Source organism: Bactrocera tryoni, unplaced genomic scaffold (assembly GCF_016617805.1).
Source record: "Bactrocera tryoni isolate S06 unplaced genomic scaffold, CSIRO_BtryS06_freeze2 scaffold_7, whole genome shotgun sequence".
Classification (NCBI taxonomy): domain Eukaryota; kingdom Metazoa; phylum Arthropoda; class Insecta; order Diptera; family Tephritidae; genus Bactrocera; species Bactrocera tryoni.
The window spans coordinates 1,363,527-1,385,667 of NW_024396366.1; the positions used below are offsets into that span (position 1 = coordinate 1,363,527).

The 22,141-nt window shown below is 37.3% G+C and overlaps 1 protein-coding gene and 1 pseudogene across 1 annotated transcript; one reads left to right on the plus strand and one right to left on the minus strand.

The window, feature by feature from the left end:
- The first annotated feature begins 2,215 nt into the window (after positions 1-2,215).
- On the plus strand, positions 2,216-7,956 carry LOC120781497 (annotated as a pseudogene).
- A 12,045-nt stretch (positions 7,957-20,001) lies between these two features.
- Positions 20,002-21,455, minus strand: LOC120781649. Its single transcript, XM_040113875.1, has 2 exons — positions 20,559-21,455; positions 20,002-20,494 (listed from the first exon to the last, which is right to left on the minus strand). Exons 1-2 carry the CDS (start codon positions 21,176-21,178, stop codon positions 20,446-20,448), a joined length of 669 nt encoding a protein of 222 aa, XP_039969809.1. The 5' UTR covers positions 21,179-21,455; the 3' UTR covers positions 20,002-20,445.
- Between the last annotated feature and the right edge of the window lie 686 nt (positions 21,456-22,141).

Here is a 22,141-nt window from a genome sequence, read left to right on the forward strand (position 1 = left end):
TTTCGGGAAGATCTGAGTCGTCAGTTTCTACTATCGCGTCATATGCAGATTGGAGACGTGTCCAGAAATTGTCAATATTTTGATTTTTGATTTCTAGCACCGATTCAAAGTTATCTTGAATCGGTGAAGATGAGAATCGAGTACAGTATCTTATTAAGCTGTCACTCTCAGAAATGAATTTAGCGTAAGAAATATCTTTTCGCCTTTTTTGCTTTGTAGCACCTTGTTTCGAGCGTGTAGCTTCTGCAGGTGTACTTGGACTTTTGTCATCAGAAATCATTTTCGGAATTTTTAAAAATTGAGTAGATTTAGAGTCTTTAGAGTCTGTGCTCATTTAGTAACAATAAATTAATAAAGCGAAATATATTTTTCAGTATAAATTCAGATGAATGTAAAAACCCGAAAACTCTTTTACGTAAATAAGAGTTTTTATTTCCGAATTAACGATTATTTTATTGAAATAGGCGTATGTCGTGTTACGCAGTTTGAAATATTTAGGTAATAAAATAATAACAATATTTTATATGTGTGTATGTATATATATTTGTATGTATATATATATGTATGTATATATTTTTTTTTTTTTTTTTGTTTGCGGACTTATTCGTATGCCCTCGTATGCACTTTCGCAATTACAGGCGTCAATACCCTTTGTATATGTGCCTGGTCCGTATGTAATGCGCTATAATATAGTAAATAGGTATGAAGCGAAGACAAAAAGAAATGTTTGCCAATGTAAATAGTATATGTATATATTTGTTGTTGTACCGGACCGTTTAAGTATTAATAAATGTCGGATAATTATTGCAAATTTTAAAATGTGATTATTTTATATTTAATACTCGCCTATGGTGCATATATATTCAAGTACATTTAAGTATATTTATATAATGATTGTATTGTTTTTGGGGTTTATTATTATCTCAAATATTAATCCGTTTGCTATCATACATATGTACATACATATAATAAATAGAAATGGAAAACGATACACTTACTTTATCTCGCCTCAAGGGGGTCTTTTGGGGGAAAGTAAGGTTTTGGTCTGTTATGCCTGTGTGCTTCGATATTCCTGCCTTGTTGCCTCACGCATGTGTGCTCCAGCTTTCCTTTTTTTGTTTTTTTTTGTTTTTGCCCGATCGCGCCCGAATTATGTATATTTATATTAATTAGATTTTTATACCGCGGCGCGCTCGTTTGATTTAGATTTCTTACTTTTTATGTAATTTTTTTTCTTATTTTTCGCTTTTTATATTTTTGCACCTGAACATGTAAGAATTTCACAATTTTGTTTTATTACACGGGAGTTTAAAAATTACAATTTTTAAAGTTAGAGCTTTATACAAATTTTAATACGAATATTTTTTCCTTTTAAAACTAGATATTCGCAAAAGGTTATCGGGAATCGCACGGCTTTCGTTCGGATCGCAAGAAAACGAAGAAGTGGAGTTCAACTTGTTTCTCCGCCCCTTTTGTTCCCTTTTGGTTGAGGTGAAAAATGCAGTGGCAAAGTAGTTATGTGTGATGTGGATTGTAGGTAGTGTAGAGATGAGTGTGGTGAATGAAGAGTGCTAGTGACGTATATTTTGATGCGGTGAGTGTAGAGTGTTCTGGATACGGGATTATTGTTGTGGTTAGGTGTTCGGTGTTGGTTATGTGTCAGGTGGGGCAGGGGACTGAAGCTCATTTAGCCACAAACGATAATGGCAGAAACAGCAAATTACGCTTAAAGACGTATTAAAAAAATGATTAATAAAATAAAATATTTAGTATACTCTTTGTTATTTGTCTTACATTTTTTAAATTTATAGTAGTTACAAAGAAACTTAAAATTTTCAGGTAATTTTACAGTTATTACCCACAGTTCAACTTCCCACATATGCGCGCGCTCTCATTTGTAAGCATGGTGTGGTAAAATACGTTGCTCTCATTTGTAAATATGGAGTGGTAAAATACGTTGCTCTCACTTCCCTCTTCATGTTTGCCCGCGATGATCCCCTCATTTAGCCCTCAAAACGTGCACTCGTGCCCGAACGGGCAAGATGCCACTGAAGGCTAATATGCCCACCCCTGGGTAAAATGAAGCTTAAAATCTCACCTTACTATATGGTATGACAAAATGTGATTGGTAGTACTGGGAATATACGACTGCAACGACATCTATTGACAAAATACGAAAAATATGTATCTAAATACTTGATTATACTTTGGAATAATGTCTCAACTTGTCAAAGTAGTCGATCAAAATGGTACATATTTCTTTATTTATTTATTAGTATAAATATAAAAAAATAAGTTGAAGTTTGATTACAAATATGAAAAGACAATCGTAAAGTGTAATACTGTTCCGAGTTGAAAAGAGGCTTTACATATGTATGTGTGCTTTCCACACAGACGACACACAGCCAATAAATGCATTGAATGAAATTAGGAAGTAGGTGGAAATATAAAACTTGCAAATTACTTCATTCAACGTTTTCGTTACTTTCAAAAAAAAAAAATTCATGATCCGCCGGGAACTGGTACAATTATGTTTATTGTTCGTTTAACGGACATGTACATATAAACAAAGTAGCAACAAATAACAGTTTCTCCAGTCACTTCAATATTTCCAATCGTTACTAGTGAATACACAAATAAAAATGTGTTGGGTGAAGTCTTTAAACAACAAATGGTTTCCGAAAATTGCTGAACATATTTTCAAGGGTTTGCCTTTAGTTTACCAACGTGGAGGCTTTTAAGTTATTAAAGGGTATGATTGGCACAAATAGTCAGCGCATGGTTACGAGTCCGTCGACTGAATGAGTGAAATAAAAGCTATTTACTAATGCCTGAAGGTGATAGGACAAAACTTCAGGAATATATTGATGCCATTTAAAATAAATTGGGAGAATGTGAGTTAACAACAATTACTTAATAGTTAACTTAATTTTATTATTTCACATGTATTCATACACATGTATTCATTAAAGTCGAGAGCAAATTTCTCCTCACTGAGGGAGCTGGATTTATCTACTTCAAAGCCAGATTAACCACTGTTGTGTTCCAAACCTTCATTAGACATTTCCTTATTCAAACGACATTGTCGTGTTGAAAGCGGTAGCCCTTGTACAAGTTGGTGAATAAATTTGTATTTATTACTTGGGTGAGTGCCAGATGATGGAGTCATGTTTAGAAGTTCACGCAAGTGAGGAAAGTTCTCTGATCGCCATTCACTTGGGAGTGGCCAGAAACGATTCTTTTACACATGGCTCAAGCAGCTCACAACTTCTGGTCTTTGACCAAGTTTCCTCTGGGTAGCCTAAGAACATTCGTTCGAAGGCGAGCTAAAGTGAGAAGGCGAAACATCCTCTACATAGGGTTGTGCGCTGGGTTTGGGACCCGCCACGAAAAAAACACCCCCAATGAAAAGGAACAACAAGCCTCGGATGAGAGGGAGAGAGACTCCGTCGCCGAGTACTATCATTCACTCCGGTGAATGAACGTCTAGCCACAATCCGCATCAAAGCGAGGTTCTTCAACATATCGCTGATTTGCGCCCACGCCCCGACGGAAGAGAAGGACGATGTGACCAAAGATGCCTTCTATGAGCGCTTGGAGCGCGCTTATGAAAGCCACCCCCGCCAGGATGTGAAAATCGTGCTTGGCCACTTTAACGCCAGGGTGGGCAAAGAAGGTATATTTGGCACTACGGTCGGTAAATTCAGCCTCCACGACGAAACATCACCGAATGGGTTGAGGCTGATCGACTTCGCCGGGGTCCGAAATATGGTTATATGTGGTACTGGATTTCAGCATAAGAAAATTCAGCAAGCTACCTGGCTGTCTCCGGATCGAAAAGCCACCAACCAGATCGATCATGTTGTGATAGACGGAAGACACGTCTCCAGTGTTCTAGACGTGCGTACGCTCCGAGGTCCTAACATCGACTCGGACCACTATCTTGTTGCAGCCAAGATTCGCACCCGCCTCTGTGCAGCAAAAAACGCACGTCAACAAACACAAGGAAGGTTCGACGTCGAGAAGTTGCAATCACAACAGACAGCCGAACGTTTTGCTACTCGGCTTGCACTCCTGCTCTCTGAGAGCACTCGTCAACAACTCGGTATAAGGAAACTGTGGGACGGCATTTCAAACTCCTTACGTACAACTGCAACCGAAACCATTGGTTTTCGGAAAGTGCAAAAGAACAGCTGGTACGACGAGGAATGCCGTGTCGCAGTGGAAAGAAAACAGATTGCCTACCTCGCAAAGTTACAATCGACCACAACAGATACCGAGAGTTGAAGAGGGAAGCGAGACGCATTTGCAGAAAGAAAACGAAAGAGGCCGAAATGCGTGAGTACGAAAAGCTTGATAAGCTGGCCGACAGGGGTAATGCTCGAAAATTCTACGAACAAATGCGGCGGCTTACAGAAGGTTTCAAAGCCGGAGCATACTCTTGTAAAACCCCAAAGGTGATCTAGTCACCGATGCCCAGAGTATACTTAAATTATGGAGGGAACACTTCTCTAGCCTTCTGAATGGCTGTGAACGCACAACGCCAGAAAAAGGCGAACCCGATTCCCCAATCGATGACGATGGAGCAGACGTTCCATTGCCCGACCATGAAGAAGTTCGAATAGCAATTACCCGCCTGAAGAATAAAAAAGCGGCGGGGGCCGATGGATTACTGGCCGAGCTATTCAAACACGGCGGCGAAGAACTGATAAGGAACATGCATCAGCTTCTTTGTAAAATATGGTCAGACGAAAGCATGCCCAACGATTGCAATTTAAGTGTGCTCTGCCCAATCTATCAAAAAGGAGACCCCACAATCTGCGCCAACTACTGTGGGTGATATTGATATCATCGGCCTCAACACCCGCGCCGTTAGTTCTGATTTATCCAAGCTGGACAAGGAACCACAGAAAATGGGTCTGGCAGTGAACGAGGGCAAGACGAAATATCTCCTGTCATCAAACAAACAGTCGTCGCACTCGCGACTTGGCTCTCACGTCACTGTTGACAGTCATAACTTTGAAGTTGTAGATAATTTCGTCTATTTAGGAACCAGTATTGGATTTAGGAACCAGTATTGGATTGGATGTCAGCCTGGAAATCCAAAGCAGGATTGCTCTTGCCAACAGGTACTACTTCGGACTGAGTAGGCAATTGAAAAGTAAAGTCCTCTCTCGTCGAACAAAAGCCAAACTCTATAAGTCGTTCACAATTCCCGTCCTGCTATATGGTGCAGAGGCTTGGACCATGAGAGCAACCGATGAGTCGACGTTACGAATTTTCGAGAGAAAGGTTCTGCCCGCCGGGGGAAGCAGAGGAAGAGGAAGACCTCCACTCGGTTGGAATGACCAAGTGGAGAAGGACCTGGCTTCGCTTGGAATATCCATGAAATCACAACTTTTTTGTGTGTTGTGAACCACAACTTTTGTTTTGTTTTAACCTGAAATCTTTTGTTTGGTCAGGAAATGTAAGCAATTGAAATTCTAACATTTTGTTTGACTTACATAGGTCACCCACCTTAAGGTAACTAAACAAAATTTTGTGGGAGGTAAATCAAAAAGATTTTAGTAACAGTTTTTGACGTTTCTTAACATGAAATCCATAGTAACCACCGTACATAACATAGTCGTAGGGTCTACATTATCATATCATGTTAAATATTGTAGCCCTAAACTTTTTATAAGAATAAGGTACAAACATAAATAGTATAGTATTATTACTTATAGTATTTATTTTTTAAATTTAATGTAGATGCCTCAACAATTACAAAAAAATAATAATATGTTCTCTCTATTAATTTCAGATATTTGCAAATTTCGGAGAAAAAATCTCAAGCCGGATTCAATCGTTATTTGTTTGATTTGTAAGATCGAAAAAGATTCTCTGAATTCTCTTCGCTGGTGGTGTACAAGTAAAGACTTTAACGAGCTGAGAAACAATTCATTCGTTGAGTGCATGAATACAGCATATAAAATGCATACGTGCCTTATACAAGTATAAACAAATGCGTCTTGCAAATGTACATATGTATACGTATATATTCATGTTCAATATATTTGAATATACATAACTATTTACTATTAGTTATTAGTTACTCAATATCGCATAAAAAGCATCTAGCTATTTAAGACTATAGTTCAACAAATTCATTTTCTCATTTCGGCTTTTTACCGTTATTTCGAATGTTTCAAAACTTGGATAACATATCGCCGAAAGTCATATATTTTGGTGGAAGTTTATGGTGCATATGCAACATCTGAGCTTGCGGATTAATAGTGGTGTGTACAATTTAAAAGTGGTGATTTTGACTTAATAGACAAAGAACGTCCTGGGATGCCTTACTCAATAAAGATTGTTACAAAACTCTCACAGAATCACTCAAGCAGCCATATCGAAACGTTTAAATGCTGTTTGAATGCAATACAAATAATTCAGTTTTACGTGTTTGTGACCGGTGATGAAATCATAGGGTAGGTGAAACTTACATATATATAAATTTTAATAATTGAAGGCTTATTTAAAACTATTACTAAAAATTTGTAAAAAATTAAAAACGAACAAGTAAGGAAGGGCTAAGTTCGGGTGTCACCGAACATTTTATACTCTCGCATAATAAAGTGATAATCGAGATTTCATTATCCGTCATTTACATATTTTTCAAATACCGTATTTGTGTAAGGTTTTATTCCGCTATCATCATTGGTTCCTAATGTATATATTATACAGAGAAGGCATCAGATGGAATTCAAAATAGCGTTATATTGGAAGAAGGCGTGGTTGTGAACCGATTTCACCCATATTTCGTACATGTCATCAGGGTGTTAAGAAAATATACATACCGAATTTCATTGAAATCGGTCTAGTAGTTCCTGAGATAAGGTTTTTGGGCGACGCCACTCCCATTTTCAATTTTTAAAAAAAGCCTGTGTGCAGCTTTCTTTTGCCATTTCTTCCGTAAAATTTAGTGTGTCTGACGTTTTTTGTTAGTCGGTTAACGCACTTTTAGTGATTTTCAACATAACCTTTGTATGGGAGGTGGGCGTGGCTATTGTCCGATTTCTTCCATTTTTGAACTGTATATGGAATTGCCTGTAGGAAATGATTCTATAGAGTTTGGTTGACATAACTATAGTAGTTTCCGAGATATGTACAAAAAACTTAGTAGTAGGAAGCGGGGCCACACCCACTTTTCCAAAAAAATTATGTCCAAATATGCCCCCCCCTAATGCGATCCTTTGTGCCAAATTTCACTTTAATATCTTTATTTATGGCTTAGTTATGACACTTTATACGTTTTAGGTTTTCGACATTTTGTGGGCGTGGCAGTGGGCCGATTTTGCCCATCTTCGAACTTAACCTTCTTATGGAGCCATGAAATACGTGTACCTAGTTTCATCAAAATATCTCAATTTTTATTCAAGTTACAGCTTGCACGGACGGACAGACGGACGGACAGGCAGACATCCGGATTTCAACTCTACTCGTCACCCTGATCACTTTGGTATATATAACCCTATATCTGACTCTTTTAGTTTTAGGACTTACAAACAACCGTTATGTGAATAAAACTATAATACTCTCCTTAGCAACTTTGTTGCGAGAGTATAAAAATATAATTGTTATGTACAAACATGTAAACTCAAAAAAAAAATTAAATAAAAAGAAATAAAATAAAATTGTCGATTGTTTTATTTAAAAGAAAATGGCTAATGCGATATGCAGTGATAACCAATGAATAACAAAGCAAATAATTCTCAGCAGGAGGCGCGATGACCATTGCACCAGTTTCCTGTGACCAATGAATAACAAATAACCTATCGAATGTTTTTTTTTTACCCGTAGGTGACCATAACAATAACGAAAGAAGCTATTTTCAATAAAAGATGGCTAACCAAACAAATAGCCAATGAAACGGACGCTGTTAACCTAATAGTAAACGATATTTATCCAAAGTAGTTTGCAAATTAGAACAAAAAAATATATCGTCCCCTCAATATAACAATAGCGTATGTGCTCATACGCCATTATTTTTTTATTGCATATATAGAATCTCCATCATTGATTCTATGTCTGGTCAAAATTTCGTCAAATTCTACTTCCACAAAGTGGGTCAAAATGTCATTGAATAAAATGGTGTATAATTTCATGTTCAAAAATTTCCTTCAATAAGTGTATAAGCTCATATGCGCTATTTTGATTAAAATTGCTACTGCAAAGTTGTTAAAAGAATAATAGTGTATGCGCATTATACTCCATTTTTGCCTGTAGAAATAAATACAATTTATCAAAACTTTAACTCATAAAATAGCTTATAATAATATACACTATTGTTTGAGAAATAGTTTTATTCCGACCATTTCTATACTCCACATAAGCTGTTTTATTTTCAATACAAATTCGAAAGTTTTATCAGAAATTTACAGGAGTAGTAGCCTATGCGATATTTACGTAGTTTTGACTACATGAAGGCCAAGGAAATATTGTAGTCATTTGAAATTTCAGCTTGCAAATTCATTTCGCAGAGAAAGTTTGTTCATTAAAAATATGGATTTTAAACATCTGAGTGAGTATCGTCTTTTATATAATGTAAGTGAAGTAAGTAAGGTAAATATCAACAGGCTGTGACACGAAACCTACCAGTCGTTGTGGAAATTGCTCAAAGACTGATGAGTTTGATTTCGCTGTGGGATTGCCGGACATAGAGATACCTCAAAAAGAGGTGTTCAACTTTTCGTTTACTGGCGAATACAATAAAGAGCTGCCAATTTGTAATCGAAAGCTGCATGATCTTCAAAATTTGTGCAAAAAGAGTGTAATTCCTCGTGGCTCGCAGTCATTTTTTTTTTAACTTACGAGGTGGAAACAAGCGAAATTGTTTAGATGAGCCAGATGTAGCAGAGGAAGAGAATGAAGACGAATGAATTTCTAGTTATTTTTGATTCACGCAATGTCTACCTTCATTTGTCACAATTTTTGGTTTATAATAACCCAAATTGGAAAGTAATGAATAAATGCCACAGAATTAACAAAACTATGAATTAATTATTGTTTTATAATGTTACAAAATGATATTTTTGAGATCAAATATTTTAATAAAAATACCGTAAAATTATTGAATAAAACAGCGTATACCATACAAAATAAAATAGTGTATCAGATACATCATACGAATTCCTTAAAAAATAAAATGGCCTATATGGCCTAAATTTAAAGACAAGAAACGGTATAAAGTACTCATCGAAAAATCCACTATGAAGAATTTTTATTTACCGCGATTTTGAGGTTTTAATAGACATCTAATTTGACAAAAACTTTAAACACGATTTTCTCAAAACCCAAAAAAAATTATACGCTATTGTTATATTGAGGGGACGATATGTAGCATTTACGCCAAATCAATAAGAGAGAGCGAGTGAGCTAATCACACCGATGTGTTGTGAAATAGGAGAAATAGTTACTTTTTTCCCGAAGCTAGAACAAAAGTAACTGTCGGATAATGAATGCATTAATTACTGATAACCTACCTAACTTTTACCCGTCTTGTAGGGCTACCGGCTGCCTGGGTAAGCGTGGCAAAGGAGCTAAGTGCTACAGGAGAGTAATTATTGTCATTATTATTTATTTGATTAGCCAATTTACCTAGCAATTAACCACGAATGCATTGCGTACCGTGATCAAGTGTTCCAAATTTTATAGCTTAATTTGAAGCTTTGCTATATTCTTTTTTTGTTAAATAATTAATTGTTTATATTGTGTGTATTTTGCAGAAGACCAATGTGCAAAGAGGTGGCGGACTCTGACACACATGCGTACATATGTAAATGTGTCACCAACAAAATCTACAAACATTGTTTTACCAAAACGAAAAAAACAAAACAATTGCCTCAAAAAGCATCTGCGGTGTCACAAGTCAATATGGCAGCCAAATGGACAAAGCTCAAATGTAGTAAATTATACACCAAAAATTTCATTCATGAACGCAAACGCACTGTCAACAAACAAACTCGCTTCATTCATAAAAGCAGCCACTGTCACATTCCCCCGAGCATACCTCTGTCCAAAGCGTTTTTCGCGACGATGGCACACGCTAAACGTCATAAATTGAACAACTTACTAATAATGAGAAAAGAAAACTGACAACCCCGCAAAAAACAGAAAGAAGTGACAAAAGTGGCAACATAATTAGTTCTTGTTGATTTAAAATATTTGCTATTTTTAAAATATATCGTGGCTCACAAAAATCAGCGTCGATATGTATGCATGCAAGCTCATACATAAAAATACATACATATTTACGCTGGTTTTTAGGCGAAGCGGTTAGAGCTTATTTTTCGACACAGCTCGGTCTTTCGACACATTGACTTCTTGACATGAAAGCAAAAAAAGTAAGCTTCGCCATTGGTTATCCGTGTCAACGGAGATTTCGCATGAAGCTTTGAGTGTACATATTTACATACATATGTTGCATGTAGACAAATTTACACACATAATAAGTATGGTTCTGTCATATTTGTTTACACGGAAGTTAACGCCACCAATAGCTAACAGCGCTTATGTATAAAATAAACAATAAGTATTCTATTAATTTCTTTATTAAATGAATGGGTCAAATATGTCATTGAAATATCACCAATTAGGAAGCGGCCATCAATTATGACTTATGGCACACCTTAAGCAACGCTAATGCGCATTGCAATTTTATAGTGACAGACGACAGACTTGTGCATTTAGACAGCTGATAGTGAAATTTGTTTATTTATTAAAAAAAAGTGAAATGAAAGTGTGCGAAAAAGTTAAAAATATTGGAAAAATGGATAGCAAATTGTGCGTTGTTTATTTTCTGCCATCCAAAAATATTAAAATTTGTTTTTGCTAATATACTTGCAAATAATTTAATTAGCAATATAAAAGCTGTAAACACAAACAAGGCGGCAGATTTCAAGTGACATCTGTCAAACAATAGCAGAAACTAGCCTTTTTTTGGTAGTTAAATTCAGTAAATTCGGCTAAATGCACGAAATTTTTGTGCATTCCTAACTTGTATTAACATGGGTCAAATGCGCAAGTAAATGTAAATTAAGCCCGCTAATGCATATTAGCGCTGTCGTCTGTCAGGGCTATTACATTGCTAATTAAATTATGTGCAAGTAAATCAACAAAAAAGAATTTGAAAATATTTAGATGACAGAAAATAAACAACACACAGTTTGCTATCCATTTTTCCATTATTCTTAACTTTTTCGCACACTTTTTCCGCATTACAATCAATTATTACTTTTCATTTCACTCTATTATTTTTTAACGTAGTTAATAATAAACGAATTTTTTCGTAAAACTTATATTGATTTTCCAAAAATACCAAAATTTTTATCAATAATTTATCTTATATTTTTTTTTTCTCTTTTTTTTAATAAATAAACAAATTTCACTATCAGCTGTCTAAACGCACAAGGCTGTCGTCTGTCACCTTAAAATTGCACTGCGCATTAGCGTTGCTTAAGGCGCATTAATTTTGCTCGTCTGTCAGGGCTATAAAAGTTTAAAAAACGCAAGCGTTAAAGTAACGACATATCAATTACAACAGCAACATTGTTATTGTAAAGCAACAATCCCTTGCATATACCACGCAACGTGAAGATTTGCGAAGGCAAACTAAAGAAAGTGCAACGAAATCAAAAGGAAAACGGTGAGCGATCCACAAAGACAAAAGCGTAAGCGGCAAGATCAGCAAGAGCATACAAATCAAATCACAAAGAAAAAACTAAAAGTGTAAACAAAGCGATAAAGCTACTCAATCAAACTAAATCTATAGTTTGACTAAAGAAATATAATAACAAAAAATAAATGAAAAACAAAAATAAATACAATGTCAAAAATATTCAAAACGAAGAGTTCTTTAAAAACAAAAAAAAACAGTGTGCAGTGAAAACTCCCCATGAAAAGCGATAAAGCAACGGTCAAGCGTAGAGGAAAAAAGCAACAAATTTCCAACACAACAGTTGCAGCAAAGGCAAAATCAAAACAGCAACAGTAGCAACAACAACATTAAGTTAGTTGTAAGCAAATCCTATATTTATTAAATAAATGGAAATGAAAAATTTGTTCACTGTGACTATTGCAAAAACAATAATCATGACGCTCACAAGTGCCCTTTTTTAAGAAAAAAAGAAACATGATATATTCTTTTATATTAAATATATATAAATAAAAAAGAAAACGAGGTAAATTATATTAGTATTGTATTAAATATATACGTATAAAAAAAGAGAAATAAAGATTTTTTTAAAGTGGACAACATAGTTTTATAATTTTCAAAAATGGCGGTTAGTGTTTTTACTTTAGAAACATATGTAGCTCGACTGATAGCGACTCAAACGACGAACTTAATACCTGAATTAGCTCAGCTAAATAACCAAATAAAAATCATAACAACTGCTACACAGGTGACAGAATACGAAACACAGACAATAAACGACTCAATTATATGCAATGAAAATTTAGAAATTGTGAAATCTTTACCGGAATTCTTGGGAAAGTCATACGTCAGCTGGAGGGAAGGTGTGAAAACTTCAATGAGTCTGTAGATAGAAGGGAGTAGGAGATATTTTGAAGCCCTAACCATACTGAGAAATAAGATTGTTGGCAATGCTAACGACATTTTGACAAGCCATGGCACAGTTTTAATTTTAGAGGCCATATTTTCGAGATTAGATTTTGGGTATGTGGATAGAAGGTAAATACACGTAATTGACCAACAAATGCGCATACTTAGACAAGGATCGCAACCTTTACTAGATTATTACAATGATGTCGATAAGAAATTGACATAGTTAATTAATAAAACAATAATGACGCACGGAACAAATTCCGAAATAACAAAGCAATTAAATATTAAAAATCGGGAAACCGCGCGTAGAATATTCATAAGAGATTTAAATTATTCTTTAAACCAAATACTTTTTACTTTAACGCCGACTTTAACGCCTTATGCTCTTGCTAAAGCGCAAGAACTTCAGTCAAACCGAATGAAATCACAATTCGCATTACATTTCTCTAAAAAGCATCAAGAAATTGATTCCCGAAAACAACAATTTAATAAAAACTGTAAAACACCGTATTCGTGTAAACTCGTTATAAATGACAGTCAAACAATTTAAATATAAAACTTTATTAAACTCCATGAAACTTTATGACACTTTATGAAACGTTCTCAAACCACTGCGTACTCGCTATTTTTTCACCCGCTGATGATTGCTTTCTGACTGTGTCCTTTTGTTGCTGCCACTTGCTTTATTTTATCTGACACTTGTTGGGCAACAGAGTTGCCATTGCTTATAGTCGGCTTTCCTGACCCAATGTGGCGCCCGCGCCCATGGTGCTCTCACCTTCGTCGTCCATGTCGTCTGGATCATCTGGTGGTAACATGCACCAAGTTTTAAGTTGATCTGATGCAAATACGGCTTTGTAATGACGTTGTCTTCGTTCGGCATGAGGTAAGTCTTCAATTATATAACGATAATTTGGCAGGACTTTGGTGATGATGAACGGTCCTCTGAATCGTGGTTCTAATTTACGTGATGTACCGGAGCTTTTTGGTTAGTTTGTAGTCAATACGAGATCACCTTCGTTGCAAGTTTTCGGTTGATTATGCTTTGCGTCGTATAGTCTGCGTCGTATATAGCGTCTTGTGCTCTTACGTCGTTTAATCGTTGAGCGGTGTCGACTCGTAGTTGCTGTAGGTAGTTTATCAGGTCACCATCATCGTCTTGCAGTGCCTGGATAAGTTGATTCTCCAGGATGTCTCGTGGCACATACCCATAAAGTAGTCGGAATGGCGTACAACCTGTGGTTTTATTCGGAATGGTATTATTGCTCCATTGTATTTGGCGTAATTTGTCATCCCATCGTCTTTCGTCATCAGTAGACGGCAATAGCATGGATAAGATGACGCGGTTAACTCGTTGAGCGTGTCCATTAGCGCGTGGCGTCCGCGCACTGCGTTGAGAATATGTTTGACGGTGTTTTCGTTGCAAATCTTTTGGAACGCTTTTGAAGTAAAAGCCGTTCCCCGGTCGAATATAATACGTTCAGGCATTCCCAGATAGCTCGTGATCTCCAGCAATAGCGGGATTACATGGCTTGTGGCGATACTCTTGACTGCTCATAGAATTGTGAATTTGGTAAATGAGACTACAATTATCAACCCATACTCGTTGCGTTTTGAACTTTTTGGGAACGGACCCAAATGATCAATGTGTATTGTCGTAAACGGTATTGTTTTAACGTTGTCGTAGTGATATCGACACGTCGTCCGCCAGGGGTTTTACTTAAAGCACAACCTACACATGAGTTGATGTAGCTCTTTCCGTAATTGCGCATTCGAGGAAACCAGAAGAGATTGAGAATTCGTTTTATTGTTTTGTCAACGCTCATATGACTTGCCTTATCATGGCATTCGTAGAGTATTTGGAACCTTAACTGCTTCGGAACAACCCATAGTAGTTTGTTGTCGTATTTTCGATAGCGTCTCAGTTCAACAGCATAGTCGGGATGTTCTGGTTTCACCTCATTCTGTACTCCCTTAACGATGTTCCTTATTTTCTCGTCTTGTTGCTGAACACTAAACAACCAATCTGCCTTTCGATAATCATCTTGGAAATTTTGAGATCAGCGGTATCTACTTCGTGTGCCTCTTCATAAGGAGCACAGCTCATCGCATCGACATGGGCCATACGAGCACCTGGTCGATGTTGAATTTCAATGTCGAATTCTTGAATTCTCAACCAACATCGGGCAATGCGTGGTATGAGCTCCCGTTTCTCCATGGTTGTTAGTAGAGCGTTGCAATCGGTGATAACATTGATCTTCTTTCCGTATACATAGTATTTGAATCTTTCCAAATGATTTCACAATCGCTAATGCTTTGAGTTCATAGCTGTGGAAACGTTTTGCGTTGTCCGTAGTGGAGCGACTAAAGTATGAGATCGGGTGCAGTTGACCATTCTCGACTTGCAACAAAACGCTTTCAAGGCCGATAGAGCTTGCGTGTGTATGTAGTTCGTGTTCGGCTTTGATGCGGTAGCTGACCATGGTTGGTTTCGATGATAAAGCGGTTTTGAGTTCGTTGAATACTGACTCATGCTGTTGCCCCCATACGAATGCGGAGTCGTTGCGTAGCAATTTGCGTAACGGCTCAAAAATAATGAAATAACCAGCTACGAATTTTCGGAAGTAGCCACTCAGACCTAAGAACTTGCATATTTCAGTGACATTTCTCGGCTGTGGGAAATTCACGATAGCGTTCGTTTTGACGTTGCCCGGACTGATGCCTTCGGGAGTTAACTGATGTCCCAAAAATGTTATTGTTATTTCTGCCATGAGTCTATTAAACACAGCTGGTGAATTCTTTAGACCAAACGGCATGCATTTGAACTCATATAGGCCGTCCGTTGTGATAAAAGTAGTGTATTTCCGACTATCGGGTATCATTTCGATCTGATAGTACCCACTATTCAAATCGAGTGATGAAAAGTATCGGAAACGTTGTGCTTCATGTAGCCGTTCTTCAATATTCGGGACTGGAAAATTTTTTTTCTTTGTCATCTTTTTAATTCGTCGGTAATCGATATCACGCTTCGGTTCTGGGATACGATAAGGCGCATGAAATACGATGCGATTGCTCTGAAGTTCGATGTTAGCTTGAACTACGTCAGTTTTGCCAATATCTTTCAGCCCACTGGAGAAAACATCGACATAGCTTGCCAGAAGTTTTTGCATCTTATTTCGTTCTGCTTCATTGCTGACATTGGACATTAGTTTGGAAAAATTTCTCGTTGCTTCTTTTCACTACGTGGTGCCAATTGGATATTCCAAGCGTGGCCAGTTCCTTCTCTACCTGGTCCTTCCAACGGAGTGGAGGTCTTCCTCTTTCTCTGCTTCCCCCGGCGGGTACTGCGTCGAATACTTTCAGAGCTGGAGTGTTTTCGTCCATCCGGACAACATGACCTAGCCAGCGTAGCCGCTGTCTTTTAATTCGCTGGACTATGTCAATGTCGTCGTATATCTCGTACAGCTCATCATAAATCTTTCGCAGAACTTTTCTCTCGAAAACTCGCAACGTCGACTCATCAGTTGTTGTCATCGTCCAGGCCTCTGCACCATTTAGCAGGACGGGAATTATGAGTGACTTATAGAGTTTGGTTTTTGTTCGTCGAGAGAGGACTTTGCTTCTCAATTGCTTACTCAGTCCGAAGTAGCACCTGTTGGCGTGGGTGCCAAGTCGCGAGTGCGACGGCTGTTTGTTTGATGACAGGAGATATTTCGTCTTGCCCTCGTTCACTGCCAGACCCATTTGCTTTGCTTCCTTGTCCAGTCTGGAGAAAGCAGAACCAACGGCGCGGGTGTTGAAGCCGATGATATCAATATCAATATCATCGGCATACGCCAGCAGCTGTACACTCTTATAAAAGATTGTACCTGCTCGATTAAGTTCTGGAGCGCGTATTATTTTCTCCAGCAGCAGGTTGAAGAAGTCGCACGATAGGGAGTCGCCCTATCTGAAACCTCGTTTGGTATCGAACGGCTCGGAGAGGTCCTTCCCGATCCTGACGGAGCTTTTGGTGTTGCTCAACGTCAGTTTACACAGACGTATTAGTTTTGCAGGATACCAAATTCAGACATCGCGGCATAAAGGCAGCTCCTTTTCGTGCTGTCGAAAGCAGCTTTGAAATCGACGAAGAGGTGGTGTGTGTCGATTCCCCTTTCACGGGGGTTCTTCGCCGCCGTGTTTAAATAGCTCGGCCAGTAATCCATCGGCCCGCGCTGCATTGTTGTTCTTCAGACGGGTAATTATTCGAACTTCTCATGGTCGGGCAATGGAACGTCTGCTCCATCGTCATCGATTGGGGAGTCGGGTTCGCCTTCTCCTGGCGTTGTGCGTTCACTGACATTCAGCAGGCTGGAAAGTGTTCCCTCCATAATTTAAGTATGCTCTGGGCACCGCAGGTGACTAGATCACTTTTGGAGATTCTACAAGAGTATGCTCCGGTCTTGAAACCTTCAGTTAGCCGCCACATCTTTTCGTAGAATTTTCGAGCATTACCCCTGTCGGCCAGCTTATCAAGCTTTTCGTACTCACGCATTTCGGCCTCTTCAACTCTCGGTATCTATCCCATCTCGCACGTATTGTGATCAATTGTAACTTTGCCAGGTAGGCACTCTTCGTCGTACCAGTTCTTTTGCATTTTTCGAAAACCAATGGTTTCGGTTGCAGCTGTACGTAAGGAGTTTGAAAAGCCGTCCCACAGTTCCCTTATACCGAGTTGTTGACGAGTGCTCTCAGAGAGCAGGAGTGCAAGTCGAGTAGAAAATCGTTCGGCTATCCGTTGTGATTGCAGCTTCTCGACGTCGAACCTTCCTTGTGTTTGTTGGCGTGCGTTTTTTGCTACACAGAGGCGGGTGCGAATCTTGGCTGCAACGAGATAGTGGTCCGAGTTCATGATCGATTTGGTTGGTGGTTTTTCGATGCGGAGACAGCCAGGTGGCTTGCTGAATTTTCTTATGCTGGAATCTAGTACTACAGATAACCATATTTCGGGCCCCGGCGAAGTAGATCAGCCTCAACCCACTTGGGGATGTTTCCTCGTGGAGGCTGAATTTACCGACCGTAGTGCCAAAGATATCTTCTTTACCCACCCTGGCGTTAAAGTCGCCAAACATATAGAAGGCATCTTTGGTCACATCGTCCTTCTCTTCCGGCGAGGCGTGGGCGCAGATCAGCGATATGTTCAAGAACTTCGCTTTGATACGGATTGTGGCCAGACTCACTCTAACGAGGACATCAGCCAGCTGAGCAGCGGCACCTTCCCAATTAAGAGACAGGACATTCCAGGTGCATGCCCTAAAATCGTAGTCCTTAATTCGTTTGCCATGGGCGTCATCAAAAGGGGCGTCTCTCATCCGAGGCTATTTTGTCTTTGTCATTGATACTGTTTTTGAAGTGGCGGGTCCCAAACCCAGCGCACAACGCTTTGGAGTTGTTATTTTGCCTTCTCACTTTAGCTTGTGTTCAAACGGATGTTTTTAGGCTACCCAGAGGATACTCGGTCAGCTGCTTGAGCCATATTTAAAATAATCGTTTCTGGCCACTCCCAAGTGAATGGCGATCGGAGAACTTTCCTCACTTGCGTGAACTTCTACACATGACTCCATCCTCTAATATTTAAATATCCTTTTTTAATGTAAATACATTAAAATAAATTCCTTAAAACAATTCGTGTTAATATTGAAGCAACTTAACTCTTTGTCTTTTAAAGTAATACGTCACACTCGTGTGCTCTCTCATGGTGCAAAAATTGCTGATTTCTACGCGCTATGTTTAGTATAATTGCAGCTTTGTTTCAGAAGTCAAGTTTTTCTAAGCCATGCTGAGTCAAGTATGCAAAATTGAAGCTTTTGCTTATCGAGACAGCGATGAAACAACATCGCGTATGGGCGTGCAGCTAAAGGAAATGTTCCCTGTGCGAAATTCTTAATCATTATGAATACTTCGTGGTGTTATGAATTAAATTTGGTGTTTGAAGACAATCAAATGAAGGTTTTAGGGTATAACGTATTTTATTAAACTTATCTTATATATAAAAATGAAACGCCTTTTTTGTATGTATATCCGCGCATTACGCCCGAATCACCGCACTTAAAAACGTGAAAATTTGCACGGGTATTTCTTGAATCCTGGAGAAGGTCCTAACGGCGGCCTTTTTTGTAAAATCACCCTCGCTTTCGCAATTTATGTCTATATTTATAACTCAAGAACGACAGAACCGATTTGGCTGAAAATTGGTGAGGAGGATGCTTGGAACATCGGGACGGCCATAGGCTACTCTATCGAACGATAGTTGTGCCATACGTTTTGAGAGCGGTAGGGGTAGAAAAAATTCAATATCTTTGGAATGGTATGAATGAATAAAATTTTTTTTTTGCAGATTATTAAAAGTGAATATTTTTCGCGTTGTGTCACATACTTTTACATTTTGTTTAGCTTGAAGAACACTTAAAAAATTTAAATTGTTTAACAAAAAATTATGTAAAATATTATTATTTAAACAAGAGGACCATGAAAAAATATTTACAATATAGCACGAACATTTTTCTCTTAATTCACAAAATTTCATCGATTTATCTCCAGTAGTTTATGAGAAAATAATTTTAGAATTTATCGTGCTCTAAATTTCAATCTTCAATAGCTTTAACAAAAAAAAAGAATTTTGACAAGTATTTACTGCGGGGTATGCGTCCCCTTCCTAATGAACTGCTAATTTTCAAAATCGGAGATTTTTCGAAATTTTCATGAACAAGACTATATTATTTAATTTAAAGTCTCATTACGGTCTAAAATTAATTTATTGACTATTGAGAACTTTGATAACGTGTGATTGTTTTAAATTCGCCAAACATGAGGAGTATCGTGGATCCAATTTGTGAAGGCCTTAAAGTTGCAGATAAGAAAAAAATAACATTGAATGCATCGAACTTCAATACGCATATAACAAGTGAGGTTAAAAATAAATGATTATCTTTGAAAATATACAGTGCAACGCGTATGTCTCGAAAAATTTTTGGAATAAGTTCACAATGGGAAACGGTCAAAACTCTAAAATTAAAATTCTGAAGCCAAAATTCCGGAATCAAAATTCTGGGTCGACAAAATTCTGGAAATCGAAATTCCGCAATTCCTTCGCTTTTTTTGGCTGTATTCCAAAATCCTGATTTTTCATAATTCCGGAATTTACGTTTTCCAGAATTAATTCTGGAATTTTTTTCCACAAAATTTGAGCCAAATCGTGTATTTTATATAAATTTGCTTATACATACATACATAATAATATAACATAAACAAAACATAACCTCCAAAATAATTCCAAAATTCAAAAATGTTTATCGGAAAGACAAAATACAACATTATTAACAAATAAAGATCAAATAGATACATATGTACTACATTAATGTCATGTTTGAAGCAATACGCTTTAAATACGCTAAGTGACTTAAATCTAATCTTTTTTTCATTACTCTTGTAATTTGTTGGTTTTTTCCATAAATGTTCTGTTTACTTTTATTTTTTCGCCGTTTTTTAATTTTTGTACTTGTGTTTCAGCATAAATAAGCTCCCTTTGTGAGTCAGATATCAATTTGTACAGCGTCGCACGACTTTTTCCAAGTATGACTTTAAGGCGGCGATTGTTTTGCGTTCTTGGAAAAACTTTCGATCTAGGGTCATCGAACACGGACCAAAATTGTGTTAAATATTTAGGCTGTGACTTTTCACCAAACACATAATTTTTTTCAAACCATTTTGAAAGTTTTTGCAAATCGCTGTCGTCAAATGAATTACGCAAACTTGTGTAATACTCTGAGATTTCGCTATGAGGAACCAGTGCTAAGCTTTTAAGCATTCGTACTTGGATTGAAAACTGCTCGCTGCTGCCATATTTGTCTGAAAATATTTAATAGTCATTTTATCTTAAATGCAAGAAGTTGCGGTTATGCAATAAATTTACCCTTCTTTTTGAACTTTTCGCCAAATAATTTTCCCGAAGGGGAAGAGGCAACCACTCTGCCGTGCAAATGGGAAACACTCCCTTGCTGCAGAAATAATAGCCATTTCGAAATCACTAATTATACGCGTCGGATTCAGTTGGATACCATAGTTCAATGCGAAGTTCTCCAACTCAACAAAAAAAGAAATATACATTGACTTCGATTTTTTGGTCATAAGACAGAATACCAGCGGAACAATTTGCCCTTCTACTCTTCCGTGTATGGAAAATAGCTGCCTTATCATCGCTGGAACAACGTCAAATGTACCGTCCATAATCCAGCAGTCGCTCTCATTTAACGACTGCAGCGAAGATTTTGTTCCAAATATAAGAATGCATTCGCCATCAATAACTTTCTCACTTAAAATAAATAGTTGACCTTCCAAAACATAAAGTGATAAAGGAATGTCTATTTCTTCAACACAAGTTGGGTCTTTAAAACATTTCAAACTGTTCCGTTGTCTTCTAATTTTTAACTTAGGGGCATTTCTTGATGGCAGATAATCTCTAATATGTTTTTCTGTCATAGATACCGAACGCTGAATTATTTGGCTAGGCTGCAGAAAACTGGAGCGAGCCATATTTTTAACCAGATTATTTGTTTCTGCTACCGATTTTTTATGCGCACATGGATCATGAGAATGTTCATTTCTTTTTTTTCGTATAACATATTCACAGCCATCAAATTGTGTGACAATACGCACGGTACATTTGTTTTTAATTCGTTCAGAACAAGCCCAGTTAAATGGTTTCTTATTTTTTCGTTCCAAATAGAAGAAGCAGCCGTCGACGTTTAATATGTCTTTTCCTTTATTGGACTGCACCACAGTTATATGTATTTTCCATCATTTCACAAAAATATTTAGCACGTGTTTATTAATGAAATTGCAGTAACACATTGCTTAGTCAGTACATATGTATATACTATGTAGGTACATAGTAAACTAAATCATTATCGCAGTACAAAAAAGTAAATGAACAACAACAAAAAAAGCAATAACAATAACAAATACAATCATGCAATTGTAAAAAACTACTTACTAGGCAATAAAACATATGATTACAGAATTTTGCCATTCAGAATTTTGCAACTTAGAATTTCTTTATCCAGAATTTTGGATTCCAGAATATTGACTTTTATAACTTTGATTCCCGGTGTTCCGACTTCCGAAATTATGAATGCAGAATTTCCAAAAAATCAGAATTTTCACCCCAACCCGTGCTCAAATAAAATATTTTGGATATGATCGAAGTGAAGGGCACAGGATTGAGCGAAGCTAAATATGCTGATGTGCTGAAATGTAAATGAATAAAGACTTTACTAAACAATAAATTCGTCGTTTCATGTTTATTTTTAGATCCTCGTTTCCAACATATATGTACATATTATCTCCCCAACCAAAAATTGAGATGATAAATCATTTAAAATCAATTTGGGATAAATTATATTGTCTTAACCCTACTGCTTTAATGAAAACGAAGATGCACTGTTGGATGAATATTTAACACAAGGAGTTTCAACACAAGTCGACAGCATTATCGAC

Bases quoted from the DNA above. Each gene is read 5' to 3' on its own strand.
- LOC120781649 (XM_040113875.1), bottom strand. From the start codon at position 21,178: ATGGCTCGCTCCAGTTTTCTGCAGCCTAGCCAAATAATTCAGCGTTCG. The intron at 20,495-20,558 runs GTAAATTTATTG...AAATATTTTCAG, and splicing joins CGAAAAGTTCAAAAAGAAGG to ACAAATATGGCAGCAGCGAG.